The sequence below is a fragment of the Geotrypetes seraphini genome, chromosome 6 (assembly GCF_902459505.1).
Source record: "Geotrypetes seraphini chromosome 6, aGeoSer1.1, whole genome shotgun sequence".
NCBI lineage: Eukaryota > Metazoa > Chordata > Amphibia > Gymnophiona > Dermophiidae > Geotrypetes > Geotrypetes seraphini.
Genome location: NC_047089.1, coordinates 125,176,316 through 125,194,338, shown reverse-complemented (window position 1 = coordinate 125,194,338; position 18,023 = coordinate 125,176,316). Strand labels below are relative to the sequence as shown.

The 18,023-nt window shown below is 44.9% G+C and overlaps 1 protein-coding gene across 1 annotated transcript in view; it reads right to left on the bottom strand.

Annotated features, from left to right (window-relative positions):
* Positions 1 to 18,023, bottom strand: part of NALCN (sodium leak channel, non-selective) — a 1,129,711-nt gene that overhangs the window by 381,804 nt on the left and 729,884 nt on the right. The window contains exon 20 of the mRNA XM_033948885.1: positions 15,656 to 15,725. Coding sequence (XP_033804776.1) covers positions 15,656 to 15,725 — 70 coding nt within the window. The remainder of the gene's footprint in view (positions 1 to 15,655; positions 15,726 to 18,023) is intronic.

Here is an 18,023-nt window from a genome sequence, read left to right as displayed (position 1 = left end):
GCCCGTGGTTTTAAAGCAGGCCTGCAATGCGGAGAACGGCGGCAGAGAGCAGGAGAGTCCAGGAGCAGGCAAGAGAGATCTGCCCGATACCCCCCGAGGCCCTGATCCTGCTCCCTGGGCCGCCACTGCGCAATAGCGGCCTTAGGCCCCATTCTAGTGCATCATCTGATACACAGGGAGGGGCCTAAGGCACTGACTGGCTGAGGCGCCTCGGGCTCCTCCCTGGGAGGAGCCTGGGAAGAGCCTGAGGTGCCTCAGCCAATCAGTGCCTTAGGCCCCTCCCTGTGCATCAGATGATGTGCCGGGGCGGGGCCTAAGGCCGCTATTGCGCAGTGGCGGCCCGGGGAGCAGGAGCAGGAATACTTTACTCCTGCTCCTGAAGATCGACGTAGGAGCAGGAGGGTCCGTGCACCCCTCCTGCTCCCGAACATGGAGCTCCTTGTTGGAAGGAGCAGGAGGGACCGGGCACCCCTCCTGCTCCCAACTATTTCAAAGGTACTGGGGTGGATGGGCGGGGCCTGACCACTTGGGCCGACCAGGGGTGGGGCGGGGGGTGGGAGGCCTAGGAGCAGGAGGGACTGAGCACCCCTCCTGCTCCCAACTTTTTGGTGCTGGGGGTGGGTGGGTCGTGCTGGGAGGGGTGCGAGGGCCGTGCTGGTCGGGGATGGGGGCGGCCATGCTTGGGGGGTGCTTTTATGTGTGGGGGTACTTTTGACAGGCCTGCCTGTCTTTTTTATTCATTTTTTTTATGGGGCAGATATTTTGCATATGTAACACACGTAAAATATCTGTGCCATGGAAAAATATAATATAAAAAAGACAGGCAGGCCTGTCAAAAAGCCTACAGACCTGATGGTAACTCAGTTACCATCAGGTCTACAGCAGTCGGGTTTGTCAGTAGTAAAACCCGACTCAAAATAGCCAAGCAATTGTTAGTGAATCAACCGCTTGGCTATTTTGCATGGGGTTTTACTAATTTGCATGGGAAGATTGGAATCGGATCGCTATAGGACTTAGTGAATAGTGCAGGAGGGAAATTTGATCGCAAAGGGCTCGCAAACCGATCGGTACATGATTGGTTTGCTTAATGAATCCTGGCCTAAAACTGCCAGGAATTATTGGGATAAGTGATGGGAGGGGATGGGGTGTCAAAGAAAGATTAGAATGTGGTTTGGGGGAGATTGGGATCAAGGGGGCTTTGCATTGGTAAAGGTGCTTTGATGTGGGGTGGGAGATGGGAGAGAATCCTGAATCAAGGGAGCAAATGAAATTACTGATTTGGGGGGCTGATCTGGGGTGCGGGTGGGAAGGCCGATCCTTGGCAGGGTCCTGGTTGAGGGAAGGGGCTGATTATGACATTGGAAGTTTAGCTTTGTAGGACTGTGGTCATGCTGCTAGACTGCTAGAAGTCAGGACACCTAGTGTATGGTGCCAACTACATGCTAGCTATTAGTGCTGGCCTTACCCTACCTCTGCCCAGATCCCGCCAAGCAACTAGTCCAGAATTTTACTGCACTGGCTGGTTTTAGCATATGGTAACTATTTAAATGGCTCCACATTAACGGTTCTTGCATTCTAACATCTGTACTTGTTTACTGTAGTTTAGCAAAAATGTTCCAAAGTCAGCAGTGGTGTTAACCTTGTAAGTACTTTTAAAGAAATTCAAGACAAAAAAATAAATTAAAGACAGGGAGTGGTCGGGGGAGAATCACATGATGCATTGAGAGAACAAGACATTATGCACCTCAGCAGACCAAATAACTTGGGTGTGATTGTATGTGATGATCTTAAGGTGGCCAAAAGGTGATGGCAAAAGCTAGAAGGATGCTAGGGTACATAGGGAGAGGTATGGCCAGTAAGAAAAAGGAGGTATTGATGCCCCTGTATAAGACTTTGGTGAGACCTCATTTAGGCTGCATCTTCAAAAAAATATTTAAAAAATAGAGTCAGTCCAGAGGAAGGACTACTAAAATGGTGTGTGGTCTTCATAAGGCGTATAGGGATAGACTTAAAGATCTCAATCCATATACTTTGGAGGAAAGGGAGAGGGGAGATATGATAGAGATGTTTAAATGCCTATGTGATGCAAATACACATGAGTCGAGTCTTTCATTTAAAAAGAAGCTCTGGAATGAGAGGGCATAGGATGAAGTTAAGAGGTGATAGGCTCAGGAGTAATCTAAGGACATACTTTTTTATAGAAAGGGTGGTAGATGCGTGGAACAGTCTCCCGCAAGAGGTTGTAGAGACAGAGAGTGTGTCTGAATTCAAGAAAGCATGGGATAGGCACATGGGATCTCTTAGAGAAAGGAAGAGATAATGGTTACTGCAGATGGGCAGACTGGATGGGCCATTTCGCCTTATCTACTATCATGTTTCAATATTTCTCTGTTTCTAAATAACATCAACAAAACCAGTAACTATTGGACTGGCTTGCTTATTGCATGGATAAGTTCGTGGGGAAAATCGAGCAGATATGTCAGGAAAATCGTGCAAAAAAAAGGACAAAGACAGGCTGTACAGTTGTAAGGACAAGATGGAGGAGCTGCGGTTTCCTGCGGACCTGGAATTTTCTGAGCAATAACTAAACCAGTTAACAACTGCAGTTAGTGCAGCACTGTCACTGAGCTTGGCCCAACTTTCTACATAGTTGGCAGCTGTGGAAACCCTTTTGATAGATACCATGAAGTGAGTGGCTACCCTGGAACAGCACACCTCTGATCTGTTGCTGTTTGCCTCTATCGCCTATGTTACAGTGGATCAATCTTTTTTTAAATATATTAGTCTTCAGATAATGACTTGGTAGAGCAGTAGTGCTCAACCATGTCCTGGGGACACCAAGCCAGTTGGGTTTTCATATTTACATGCCTGTCTCCTCCATTATATGCAAATCTCTCTCATCCATATTCATTAGAGATATCCTGAAACCTGACTGGCTGACAAGACAGTGTTAAGAATCACTGTGGTAGAGTGAATGTATAGGAATTTAAATGCTAAAATGTTGGGGTGCTGGGGTGTGGGGTCCCACAGTATTAGATGTGACCCTGCCTTCTATTACATGAGGTGTGGTGGGGGGAACATAAAGAATGCATTCAGTTGGAGTTTGGGTATTGAGAAGAGGGGGAGGGAGACATGAGTGAAGGAGATGGGAAATGGGAGTTATCGCTTATGGGTGGGGGATGGGAAGAGAGAGAGTGTAGTTTGGGAAATTTCTTGTTAATAAGCTGGATGATTGTATATCTGGTATGTGATTTGATGAATATCACTTAGGGGTCCTTTTACTAAGGCATGCTAACCGATTTAATGTGCGCTAATCGATTTGGCGCATGCAAACAATTAGTGCACACTAAACGCTAGCGCGTCCATAGACTATAATGGGTGTGTTAGTGTTTAGCACATGCTAATCATTTGCACACACTAAATCAGTTAGCGAATGCTAATCGGTTAACGCACCCTAGTAAAAGGACCCCTAAGTGTAAAAGGACCCCTAAGTGGAAACTAGGACTGCTGATTGGTATGCATCAAATGGAGCTGACCCATCTCTGCTATATATTAGTCCTGGGGGAGGCTAGAATTCCCTCCCTGGCATCCTGAAGACCTGTTCTGACCCTTTACAGTTTAGAAAATGTGGAAGACACAATTGTTTGTGGAGGTTTTTCTTTTAAATTGTGTTGGTAGGCATATTTAATAAGAACTTTGGAATGTGACTGTTGCACGTTTATTAGCAGGGATGGATAACGTAAATTCGTAGAGTTTTTGATATTTTTCTAAGTGGGTTAAATTATTAGGTGACTGGAATGTAACAATGCATTTTGTAAATGTACTGTCCTTTACACCACAGTTCTTCAACCGCCGGTCCGCGGACCGGTACCGGTCCGTAGAAAATTTCTGCCGGTCCGCGCAGGGCCGGCGAGATCTATGAATTAAATTTCCTGTCGGGCATCTCTTACCCTTTCCCTTCCAGGGCCGGCGTCAAGATCAGCTGCGGTACTGCTACAAACGGCCGGCAAAAAGAAAGACAGAAGCCGCGGGACTTTTGCTCTTGCCTGCATCGCTATAGGCTCTGCCGATCTTGATCCCGCCCCCTTCTGAAGTGACTTCCTGTTTTTGAGGGGAAGGATTGAGACCGGCAGAGCTTGTGGCGAATAGCAATTTAGGCAAGAGGAAAGGTCCCGCGGCTTCTGTCTTCGTTCTAGCTGTCTGATTTAGCGGGACCATAATTGAAGGTAGGGTAGGTTTTGTCTTTGTTTTTGCTGCCAAGTTTAGCAGGACCGGGGTCGAGTGCTGGAAGAGTGGATCGGGGCCAGCAGCCAAGGGAGGAAATAAGAGATGCTGGATTATGAGGAGAGGGAAAAATGTGATATCAGTATTGTTGGAAGGGGATGGTAGACCCAGGAAGGGGGATTGGTGTGGCAGAAGGAAGATGGTGAATCCCCTTGGGGGAGGATAGTTATTGGAACTAGGTGGGAATTGGAAGAATAGCGACACAAAGATAGATGCTGGACCTTGCAGGGGGCAGAGAGACATAGAAAATGCTGAACAGGAGGGTGGAGTATGAAGACAGAAATAAGATATTGGACATGGGTAGAGGGAGTAGGGAGACAGAGGGGATATGCTGGACATGGTGAAGGGGAAATAGGGAGACAAGGAGAAGATGCTCAATAAGGAATGGAGGGAGTAGGGTGATGGAAGGTATCTGCTGGGGGGAGGCACTGGGATGGGGAAAGATGGTGGGTTGGCTGGATGGCTCAGCAACGGGAAGAAAAAAAGAACACAGGAAGTTGCTGGACATGGAGGTTGTAGGGTGAAGGAAAAAAGCAGACTTGACTTAGTAGGACTTGACGGAGTAGGTGGGAGATGCTGGACACAGGGTGGATGCAGTAAGAAGAAAAAGGAGGTTCTGGATATTGGAATAATAGGTAGAAGACAGGAAGGGACAAAAGTGGCAGATAGATTGAAGACCTTGGAAAGAAATTTAAGAAAAGACAGAAGACAGCAGAACAAAATGGGAAGATAATAAAGGTAGAAAAAAATAATTTTATTTCTATTTTGTCATTAGAATATATCAGATTTGAACTATATATCCTGCTAGAGACATAACTGGGGACTGCAAAGCCCAGGCAGTGCTTCTTTAGCTTCCAGCACTCCCCTAACACTATTCCTGTCATGTGTGACTGCAGTATTCTGTTAGCATGATATTTCTGTGTAGCATTCTGTAATAATGTGGCTTGTTCAGTTTTCTTGATAGTGGAGGGGATATATGTGAAGGGGAGGGGAGGGGAAACAGGGGTTTTGTTGGTCCTTGCTCTGTATATTTGTATTTATAAAATGACAATTGTACAGAATATTGTTTCTTTTTATACTTTAATAAAATATGTTCAATATAAAATCATAACTGAGGCTTGTGCGGATGGGATCAGATGGGGACCAAACTCGCGAAGACGGGCTGAAACTGGTTTTTTAAATTTCAGTCTTAGTAGTTTGCCGGTCCACAAAATAATTCTTTTATTTCCGCCAGTCCATAGGTGTAAAAAGGTTGAAGAACACTGCTTTACACTACTGTGAATGTTTTAATTGTTAACCACTTAGGGCTCCTTTTATGAAGGTGCGTTAGGGCCTTAATGCGCGGCATAGCGTACGCTAAAATGTCGTGCGTGCTAGTCGCTACCGCCTCCTCTTGAGCAGGCGGTAGTTTTTTGGCTAGTGCGCGCTAGTCCAGGGCGTACGCTAAAAATGCTAGCGCACCTTCGTAAAAGGAGCCCTTAGTTATAGGCAGTTTAAAAATTTTAGAAATAAATATAATCTGTCTCTTACTGTGTCACTGTGAACTCTACTCGACTTGATTCTTGGAACCAAAATTAGCTGCATTGAGGAAACACAAGGCAGATATAGCATATCTCCAAGAGACCAGGTTATCAGATAGTGAACATTTAAAGTTACAACAAAGTTGGGTGGGCTAGGTTTTTCATTCCTCATCTAATGATAGACATGGAGAAGTGATCTAGATTTAGAAAAATGTACTATGTGAGATTAAAATTTTAGCAAAATCGGGACAGGCAAGATATTTAATTATAGACCTAACACTTCAAGGTACTAAATATCTACTACTGGTAGTATATAGCCCAAATGTCTATGATTCTTGTTTTTCCATGAAATACTTACCCCCTCTTTTATTAAGGTGTGCTATGCTTTTTAGCGCCCAATAAATATTAGCACGCACTAAACACTAATGCGTGCATGTTATCCTATGGACATGTTAGCGGTTAGTACACGTGTTGATTTAGAACATGTTAAATGCACATTACAACGCTTAGCGCACCTTAATAAAAGAGGGCCTTAGTCACTGTACCCCTTATTTAGGACGCTGCCAATTCCTTATAATGGGGGACTTTTCTCCTTGGACCCTCAGATAGATAGATACTCTGGTGCTGTGCCCCCATGGGAAGAGAGAGGGACTTCCCTGTCGCTTTACTGTCATGCCTTGGATTTAGTTGACCCTTGACGCCTCCTCCACCCCAGTGAGCGTGATTATACCCATCTTTCCAAGGTTCATGATACTCTTTCCTGAATACATTATATCTTTGTTACTACAAAGTTATTTCAGGATGTCATGCATGCATAGATTGTAAATATCAAACCATTTTCTTATATGAACATATGAATAGCCTTACTGGGTCAGATCAATGGTCCATGAAGCCCAGTAGCCCGTTCTCAAGGTGGCCAATCTAAGTCACTAGTACCTGGCCAAAACCCATGGAGTAGCAATATTCTATGGCTACCAATCTACAGGGTGGATGAATCTACACGGTGATCCCCCATTATGCTCAATACTCCCACTGGAGATTTCCATCTTATATGATAATAAAGAAAATAAAGGCCCCATGGGAGAGGCCTTAGGGATCTGGCTAATCGGAGTCTTAGGCCACTCCCAGTGCATCCCAGGATACACTGGGAAGGAGGCCTAGGACTCCGGTTGGCACAGGTGCTTAAGGCTCCTCCTATGGGAGGGGCCTTAGGCATCTGAGCCAATCAGGGCCTTAGGCCCCTCCCTGGTGCATCCCAGAATGTTCCAGGCAGGGGAAGGCCTGACAGTTTGCAGTTGTGGGCCTGCTGGCAGGAGGGAATGGGCATTCGGAGGAAATTTGGGGTGTTTGGGGAGTGTCAGGGATGGAGTCAGGGAAGGTTTGGGAGGAGGATGGGGCCATAGGCAGGAGGGCGTGGGCATCTCTTGGGAGTGGCAGCAGGAGGAATTGGGCACTCCTCCTGCTGTGGACATTCGGGGGGGGGGCTTGTAGGTAGATTTATGGGTATAATAAATCATTGCTACATAAACAAGTCACATGCATATAGTTTCTAGGGCAACCCATAAACACCTTATCCAGGGTTTGGATTTTTGCCTACTTATACGACTACAAAGACCAGAGCTATATGAAATATTTTTATTATAGAAATAGAAAAATATAATTCACAAGCCAGCAGTAAATAATAACTAATTATTGTTCATAAAATATCTGAATACATATATATAGCTCATTACCTAATTATTACACAATAATCCCTAAGTAAATGAGTAAATATAACTAATTCTTACACACTAGGTAATACCTTATAACAGGGGTAGGGAACTCTGGTCCTCAAGAGCCGTATTCCATTCGGGTTTTCAGGATTTCCCCAATGAATATGCATGAGATCTATTTGCATGCACTGCTTTCAATGCATTCCTTTCTCACCCTCAGATCAGGCCTTGTCAGATCAGGGAGATGGAATCCGTCCGTTTTCCTCAGCGCAGCAGTGGATAGAATTCTTCTGTTCAGGAACAGTCCGTTAGTCACTGGAAAAGCTGTAAATTTTCCTTGTGTGAGGTAAAAACCAGATCTGTATAAAGAGTTCTGTTTTCTCCACTCTCTGGAAGAGAGCTAGTCACAAGAGGTAACTTGCCAGTTTTTATTATATTGCGGTGTGCAGAGAAACCTATGCGAAGATCCAAGCTTCCTTACATCTCAGCATAGACTAATAATTAAGTAGGCACCTTTTCCTTAGTTTTCATCAGATGACCTCCCTCGGACCAATCCAGCAACAACACCAATTAGTAGCCTTTCTGTATATTCGTGGACCAGCCTTGAGAGAGAGGTACCTCAGAAGGTAAGAGAGACACATACCGATCATGGTAGCTCATTCCTCCTCCAACTTTCTCAGGAGCTGTGCCGGTCAGATGTCCTTGACTGAAGAAACACAGAGTTCTTGTAAACAAGCCCAGAATGCACCTGGTAGGCAGCAGAGATGATTTTTCTTGCAAAAGATGGTTCATGCTTCTTGACATCAGTGAAAAAGATGGTTCAGACTTCTTGACATCTGGGAGAGGCCTAACCTTCAGGTGTGAGGAAGGAACCACCCCTACAGTCTTCAGGGTTCCGACAGAAGGGAGTGGACATCCCTCCTGCCGGTCAACTTCATAGGGGGATAGGTGCTCTGTCGCGACCACTAACTGATCGCCGCAGGGAGATTTCCTTGCAGCGATCAGCTCAGCGGCAACATGGCTCTCTCTAACTGGCGCCTGTGACATGGACACCGGTTAGAGCAGGGGTGTCAAATGTTGGTTCTCGAGGGCCACAATCCAGTCGGGTTTTCAGGATTTCCCCAATGAATATGCATGAGATCTATTAGCATACAATGAAATCCCTGTCCTCTTTGATAACTCTTCTCTTCTTTATTGCAGAACTCTTGGAAATCAAAACACTTCTCTTGAAGTGATCCCTCCCCAAATGTATTTCCCTCTCCCACTTACCTCCTTTTAGTTTTATTTTTATTTCGATGTATTTAATTTACCTCCCTCTCCCCATTTCCCTTACGTTTCATGTACGTCAGTGTGTAAATGCCTCCTTCTTTTTAACTTAAATAAGATTTTTACTTTTTAATTATATTTTATTGTTAACCGTTTAGACACATGTATGATAAATGGTATATCAAAAATAAAGAAACTTGGAAAGCAGTATATGCAAATAGATCTCATGTATATTTATTGAAGAAATCCTGAAAACCCAACTGGATTGCGGCCCTCGATGACCGACATTTGACACCCCTGGGTTAGAGAATCGGGGTGGTTAGGTGTCTCTTCATCAGGACAGATATCCTCATTTTACTGGAAATTGATCCCAATCTTAACAACTTAGGACTCTTTTTACTAAGGTGTGCTAGTGGTTTTAGCATGCGCTTAGTGCACGCTGCATTGCCGCGCAAGCTAGACGCTAACGCCACCATTGAGCTGGTGTTAGTTTTTGTCACGTAGCGTGGGGTTAGCGCATGCGACAATGTAGCGTGCTCTAAAAACGCTAGCGCACCTTAGTAAAAGGAACCCTTAGTCTCAAGTATAGACTGTTGTATTTCTAAACTTCAAATGTGGGCACTTCCATTCAAATGAAACTGAACACTGCCAAAACTAAGTTACTTCGGGTGGGGCCAAAATTGGAAAATCTCCCTGTCTGTTACACTAAAGCCCCAAAATATTGATGTCAAATTTAGAATAAATCCAGAACCATTGTTACAACTATAAATAAAGTTCTGGATATAAAATTCCAATATATCTTTTGGCCTCAGACCCACCACTCAACCACCTAATAAGAACTTATAGCAGAGAGAATTATATGGCTCTTCATCATTGGCCCATCAAATGTTTTTCTTATAACCTAATTTTACTCATCTTATTTTATGTATAATTTATAATATAATCAATAATTTACCCAATAATACTTTAGAGTTATTCTAAAAACTTAGTTTAGTAACAACTATAAATAAAGTTCTGGATATAAAATTCCAATATATCTTTTGGCCTCAGACCACCACTCCACCGCCTAATAAGACACATTCAGTCCATAGTTCTTATGCAGAACTGAATGTGTCTTACTGAGTCCAAAGTCTATTTAAGACTAGCTGATGCCCCGGTGTTGCACGGGTATTTAATTATAGCAATAACACTGTAAATGGATTCAAATAAAGATACTTTATAGTGGTGAATGAAATTATTTTTTTACAGCTTTATAAAAAGTACAATATTCAAATTATAATGTGAAATATTTGACAAAATGAATACAATACAACTAACACAAAACTTGATTATAAACAACATTTTTAGTTTCAACTCCAGGAGCAAGAACATATAAATTCTTGGGTGAACCCATCCTTGAGCAAGCAACATAGAGTTGACCAAGGGAAAAACAGGGGGATCTTAAATCTACTCCACAGTATGTAATAGTCTGTCCCTGTGATTTGTTGATTGTGATAGAGAATGCAAGTCTCACTGGAATTTGCAAGCTCTTAAACTGAAAAGGAAGATGTGTTGCAAGTTTCGTTCAAATCGGGCAAGCCGTTTTTGCGTTGGCAGCTTTTTACAATTTTTCCATTGACATGAATGGGTGAAATTATAGCAATAACACTGTAAATGGATTCAAATAAAGATACCTTATAGTGGTGAATGAAATTATTTTTTTACAGCTTAATAAAAAGTACAATATTCAAATTATAATGTGAAATATTTGACAAAATGAATACAATACAACTAACGCAAAACGTGATTATAAACAACAATTTTAGTTTCACCTCCTGGAGCAAGAACATATAAATTATTGGGTGAACCCACCCTTGAGCAAGCAACATAGAGTTGTGGGCTGCGAGACCCCCAGAACATATCACCCCAGGTAGTGAGGGATCTGCATACCAAGTTTCGTTCAAATCGGTCAAGCCGTTTTTGAATTACAGTGAGAATGGCAGCTTTTTACATTTTTTCCATTGACATGAATGGGTGAAATCTGATTTTCTGTTTGTAGCTCCGCCCACGTGTGCAGGTGGGCCGCGAGACCCTCAAAACATATCACCCCAGGTAGTGAGGGATCTGCATACCAAGTTTAGTTCAAATCGGGCAAGCCGTTTTTGTGTTGGCAGATTTTTACATTTTTGCCATTGACATGAATGGGTGAAATCTGATTTTCTGTTTGTAGCTCCGCCCACGTGTGCAGGAGGGCCGCGAGACCCCCAGAACATATCACCCCAGGTAGTGAGGGATCTGCATACCAAATTTTGTTCAAATCGGGCAAGACGTTTTTGCGTTGGCAGCTTTTTACATTTTTGCCATTGACATGAATGGGTGAAATCTGATTTTCTGTTTGTAGCTCCGCCCACGTGTGCAGGTGGGCCGCGAGACCCCCAGAACATATCATCCCAGGTAGTGAGGGATCTGCATACCAAGTTTCATTCAAATCGGTCAAGCCGTTTTTGCGTGATCGCGGCACATACACATACACATACATACATACACACATACATACCTCCGATTTTATATATATAGATTCAGCTACCAAGGATAAGTACCGTATTTGCCGGCATATAAGACGACTTTTCAGTACCTTAAAATCCTCCCCAAAGTCGGGGGTCGTCTTATACGCCGGGTACTGTTTACTAGAGAGCTGCACGGGAACGGGGACGACGGGAATCCCGCGGGACACGCGGGCATCCCGCAGGTTCCCCCTTTGGGTCACGGGGATCCCGTGGGGACACCCCTAGGGTCACGGGGATCCCGTGGGGACGCCTCCGAGGGTCGCGGGGTTCTTGCGGGGCTGGATGTACTCAGTCGCGCGGCTCTTCTCCCTACCTTCTCTGCTTGCAGCACAGAGCCGAACGGAAGTCTTCCCGACGTCAGCGCTGACGTCGGAGGGGAGGGAGGGCTTAAACAAAGCCCTCCCTCCTTCCGACGTCAGCACTGACGTCGGGAAGACTTCCGTTTGGCTCTGTGCTGCAGGCAGTGCAGGTAAGGAGGAGAGTAGCCTCGCGGTTCTATTGGCTACCAAGGGAGGGGGCGGTCCACCCCGCCACACCCTGCCCCGGTTGCAGCACAGCCGGCCAGGTCCCCTTACTTTTGTGGCACTTCCCCAACCGACCGACAACAGCCCCGGTCCGACAATCCTCCCTGCCCTGTAGCCGCGAATGTAAATTATCTTCTTACAGCAGCTGTAATAAGGTAATTTAGATTCGCAGTTAAGGGCAGGGAGGTTTGTCGGACCGGGGCTGTTGTCAGTCGGTCGGGGAAGTGCCACAAAAGTAAGGGGACCTGGCCGGCTGTGCTGCACCCGGGGCGGTAGAGAAGGAGTGGGGAGAAGGACGCTGAAAGGCCATGGGGAAGACGGGAGGGGGGGGAGGACTCTGAAAGCACATGGGGAATACAAAGGGGTGGAGAAGGACGCTGAAAGGCCATGGGAAGGGCGGGGGGGGAGGACTCTGAAAGCACTTGTGGAAGACAGAGGGGGGAGAAGGATGCTGGAAAGCACATGGGGAAGACAAAGGGGTGGAGAAGGACGCTGAAAGGACATGGGGAAGACGGGGGTGGTGGTGGAGAAGGACACTGAAAGGCCATGGGGAAGACAGAGGGGGGAGAAGGACGCTGACAGGACATGGGGAAGATGGGGGGAGAAGGACGCTGAAAGGAAATGGGGAAGAGAGAGTAGGGAGAAGACGCTGGCAGGGAAGAAGACAGATGCCAGACTATGGGGGGAGCAGAGAGAAGAAGATGGGTGCCAGACCAATTTGGAAGGGGGAAGAAAGGGAGAGGCACAGTAACAGAGCAAATGGAAGATGCAGAAGGAAGAGAGACAGTGGATGGAAGGAATTGAATGAGAACATGAGGAAAGCAGAAACCAGGCAACAAAGGTAGGAAAAGAATTATATTTCTTTTTTTTTTTTTTGCTTCAGGATAAAGTAGTATATTAGTTGTGTTGATAAAAATTTATAAACATTAGAGGCTCTGGTAGAAACCCATTTGCAAAGTATGTATTCTTCCCAATTAATATTTTCAAATTAATAAAGTCTTTTTGCTTATTTGTAAATGGGTTTCTACCAGAGCCTTTAATTCAGTAGCATAATTAATTGAAATAACTATTTCTGAAGTTTATAGGGACGGGCGGAGACGGAGGGGATTCCTCGCGGGGACGGGTGGGGACGGAGGGAATCCTCGTGGGGACAGGTGGGATTCCTCACGGGGACGGGTGGGGACGGGTGGGACTTTGGCGGGGACGGGTGGGGACGGGTGGGATTTCTGTCCCCGCGCAACTCTCTACTGTTTACATGCCCTTACTTTACATGCCCTAACATCTCCTTCCTTACCTCCTTACGGTGCTTACGGTACTAGTAAACCTGCCGGGACATCAGCGGGGCCATGGCGGGACATCAGTGTGACAAGAGTGCCATCTCCTTCATCCTGCGCAGCGGGAAGCAGCGGCGCTCTGGCCCCACCCCTTTTCTCTTTACTACGTCTCTCGCACATGCGGCCATGTGTGGAGTCTAGCCCTTAAGGAAGTTGCGGGGGCGAACAGGAGGCTTTTGAAGGCTTTTAAAGGGAAACTGTCATGCCAGCAAACTTGCTAGGGACTTGCCCGGCACTTGCTCTCTCCCTCTATGTGTTATCTTCCTTCTATCATTGACAGTTTCAGTTTGGTTAACAGTTTAGAAAACAAATAGCATGGCAGCTCCCATGGGTTTATTGTTCTATTCAGCTTTAGTGAATTAATTAAAATTGTTGAAATAAATTCTGATGTTCTTTTAAGTTTTATTTGTTGTGCAGAAGGTGTGCGGAAGAAGGAGTAGTCTTATATGGCGAGTATATAACAAACTCTATATTTTAACTGTAAAAGTTGGGGGGGTCGTCTTATACGCCCAGTCGTCTTATACGCCGGCAAATACGGTACCTGCTTTTATATCTAATTGAACTGTTTGAATTTTGATTTTTGGACATCAGAGGAAGAACCTTGGTAGCTGAATCTCAAATAGACTTTGGACTCAGTAGCATTCATATGCACAATAGTATATTAGAGAGATGAATGGTGATTGACTTTGGTTATGTGATTTTGCACTTATTCACTATAAAATATTGGGTCCAGGGTTGTTTCACATTTGAATAACCTATTTGGGTTAATACAATTCTCAACCCGATGTTACAGGCTGGGCCTGATAAATCGAGTTGTGAAAACTGAGGACCCATCACACACAAATATTTAATTTATTAATCTATAAATTCTTTATTTATTCATTTTATCTCCATTAAACTCTCGATACACATACTATATATCTATTTTCAGGAAGAATTTGTTATATCATTCTCGTTTCATTCTTTCCTATTTGGGTTTTTGAATCTAACAGATACTAGTGCTGAGACAAAAACAGGTCAGTGACAATCCAATTGTAAACAAAGCACACTGTTAGTCAGTAGCAGTCTACTTTTGAACATAGCTTGCTGTTCTAAAAGCCAAAGGGTTTATGAAATTATACTGTTTTGACACTATTACAATACTGAAATTTCATGTGCAAAAAACATTAACTTCCTACAGCTTGCCGCTATGCAAGTTTAAAATGTGTACAGTATTATCTGCAAAAACAGTCATTTTTACAGTTTGCTTCTTTGCAGGTTTATTTATACACGTGGAGGGGCATAATCGAAAGGGACGTCTAAGTCCGTTTGCGTCCAACTCGCAAGTCGTCCAAAGTAAAAAAACAACCTAAGACACATTTTCGAAAAATATGTCCAAAATTTTTTATTTTTTTTTTCGAAAATGGTCTTATTATATATCCTGCCGATCTGATCGTCCATCTTTATACCACATTTCCGTCCAACTTTTCGTCCAAGTCAAAAACGCCTAGAACAAGCCCTGTTGGACGTGGGAGGGGTCTGCAAAGTGATTGACTGAACACCCAGACATGCCACCTAAATAGTGGGGTACCTTACAGGGCACTGCTGTGAACTTCACAAAAAGGGTGCCATGGCTCCTCCTCACTACAACTCCCTTATAGGTCACTGTGAGCCCCCCAAACCACCTCCAGAATCCCCTAGACCCACTTATCTACCACCCCAAAAGCCCTTATGGCTGTAGGAGCCACTTATATGCCAGTAAAAAAGGGTTTTGGGGGTGTATAGGGGAGTGCACATGTTTCATTATCAATGCAGTGATTACAGGGGCTTATGGGCATGGGTCCTCCTCTCTATGGATCCCTAACCCACCCCCCAAGATGACTTAAGCTGCCTCTGTGCTGGACGACTAGGCTTTCCTATGCCAGGCGACCAGGTGATGATGGTCTGGAGGCTGAATTTTAAAGGTGTGATTAATATTTTTATGAAGGTGGGGGGATGTCGGTGATCACTGGGGTAGTGTGTGGGGGTCTGTTTTATGTGTTTGCAGTGGGTTTTTGTGACTTAGACCATGTTTTACATGGTCTAAGTCACAACGTCCAAGTTCCGTGATCGTGGGCTATATAACTTTCGGTTATACATGCTGTACGACTAAGTCTAAGCCGGCCCACATCCTGCCCAACTCCCGCCCTCGACACTCTACCCAAAATGCCCCGTTTAGCTATGGACGTTCAGCGGCACTATGTAGGCCTAGGTCATCTAGAAATACGTCCAAAACCTGTTTTTATTATCGGCACTTGGACGTATTTGAGAAATGTTCGTCCAAGTGTCGACTTAGGCCGGTTTTTGGACGTTTTTCTCTTTCGATTATGAGCCCCTTAGCATATATGGTATAGATAACTTAAAATAAGAATAAATATGAATAGGCATAGACATAGAAAACCAAATCTTGCTCCTTTACCAAACTGAAATTTTTGTTTCCTGTGCACTTACGTCTTGTGTCAGGGTTTCAAGAGATTTTCCCCTGCTGATTCTCTGACTATTTGAACCATGTCTTAGAGATCTGAAACCAAACATTAATCAAATATAACATTTTAACCTTTTTATGTTGCCAATGTAAAGAAACAGATTTAATGTACAGTACCATCTCTCTTGTCTGATTTTATCTCAAAATAATATATACAGGGGTGATCCACCATTAGGTAAGAGACGGTTGCCTAGAGCAGAAGTTTCTGTGGGGCAGCACAGAGTAGCTGCAGTCAAAGGAAAGCAATAGATCCTGACAGCCAAATAAATTAAAATAACTCGTGTAATTACACGAGTAATTGCTTTCATTTTTTGTGTAATATCTAAAAAAATGATATCTTTGGTGGGAGGGAGTATAAGGCTTAAGGCTTGTCTAGGGTGCCCAATACCCCCTGTACCAGCCCTACTTACACATTCTTTAATCTTTAACAACAAAACATTAATCTGGTTTAATAGAAATCATTTCTTCTGATCTTTCTACTGATTACTTTTCAGTCTATGAAAAAAATGGCATTTGAAATAATAAGCTTTCTATTGTTTCACCAATGTGAATATGCAATGGCAAGAAATAACACAGATTCCAAACACAAACTTTGCTCCTTAAAAAAAATTATATATATATATATATATATATATATATATATATATATATATATATATATATATATATATATATATATATATACATATATATATATACACAAAACATATACCGTATTTTCACGCATATAACGCGCGCGTTATACACGATTTTACAAACCGTGCATAACCATGCGCGTTATAGGCGTAAGCGCGTTTTACAACTTTTTTTTACATAGTCCCCCCCCCGGACGTCCGATTCACCCCACAGGACCGCTCGCACCCCCACCCCGAAGGACTGCTCGCACTCGCACCCCGAAGGACCGCTCCGCACCCCCACAGCCTCTCCCCCCCATCATAGAGAAGCTCCTACCGTTGTCCTGCTGCTTCCTCTGCTGGCGGTCCCGGCCCTTCTGTGAGCCCTGCGTCTGCTGCTTCCTCTTCCGGCGGTCCCGGCCCTTCTGTGAGCCCTGCGTCTGCTGCTTCCTCTTCCGGCGGTCCCGGCCCTTCTGTGAGCCCTGTGCCTGCGCTGCTTCCTCTTCCGGCGGTCCCGCCCCAGAGAAAGGGCGTGACCGCCGGAAGAGGAAGCAGCAGGACAACGGTAGGAGCTTCTCTATGATGGGGGGGAGAGGCTGTGGGGGTGCGGAGCGGTCCTTCGGGGTGCGAGTGCGAGCAGTCCTTCGGGGTGGGGGTGCGAGCGGTCCTGTGGGGTGAATCGGACGTCCGGGGGGGGGACTATGTAAAAAAAAGTTGTAAAACGCGCTTACGCCTATAACGCGCATGGTTATGCACGGTTTGTAAAATCGTGTATAACGCGCGCGTTATATGCGTGAAAATACGGTATATGTTTTGTGTATATATATATATATATATATATATATATATATATATAATTTTTTTTAAGGAGCAAAGTTTGTGTTTGGAATCTGTGTTATTTCTTGCCATTGCATATTCACATTGGTGAAACAATAGAAAGCTTATTATTTCAAATGCCATTTTTTTCATAGACTGAAAAGTAATCAGTAGAAAGATCAGAAGAAATGATTTCTATTAAACCAGATTAATGTTTTGTTGTTAAAGATTAAAGAATGTGTAAGTAGGGCTGGTACAGGGGGTATTGGGCACCCTAGACAAGCCTTAAGCCTTATACTCCCTCCCACCAAAGATATCATTTTTTTAGATATTACACAAAAAATGAAAGCAATTACTCAGAGAAAGGGCGTGACCGCCGGAAGAGGAAGCAGCGCAGGCGCAGGGCTCACAGAAGGGCCGGGACCGCCGGAAGAGGAAGCAGCAGACGCAGGGCTCACAGAAGGGCCGGGACCGCCGGCAGAGGAAGCAGCAGGACAACGATAGGAGCTTCTCCATAATGGGGGGGGAAGGCTGTGGGGGTGCGAGCGGTCCTTCGGGGTGCGAGTGCGAGCGGTCCTTCGGGGTGGGGGTGCGAGCGGTCCTGCGGGGGGGGGTGAATCGGACGTCGGGGGGGGGCATCAGGCTTTCAGGGTGGGGACAGGACTTCAAGGGGGAGAGGAGAGTCGGGGCAGGCGAAAGGAGAGTTGGGGTGGCCAGAGGAGAGTCGGGGCGGGCGAAAGGAGAGTCGGACGGTGACGGGAGAGTCGGGGCGGCATGCGCGGTATACAAAAATTTCTTTACATAAATTTGTGTTCCCCGCATGCTATACCCGTGTGCGCGTTTTACACGGGTGCGCGGTATATGAGTGAAAATACGGTATATATATATATATATATATATATAC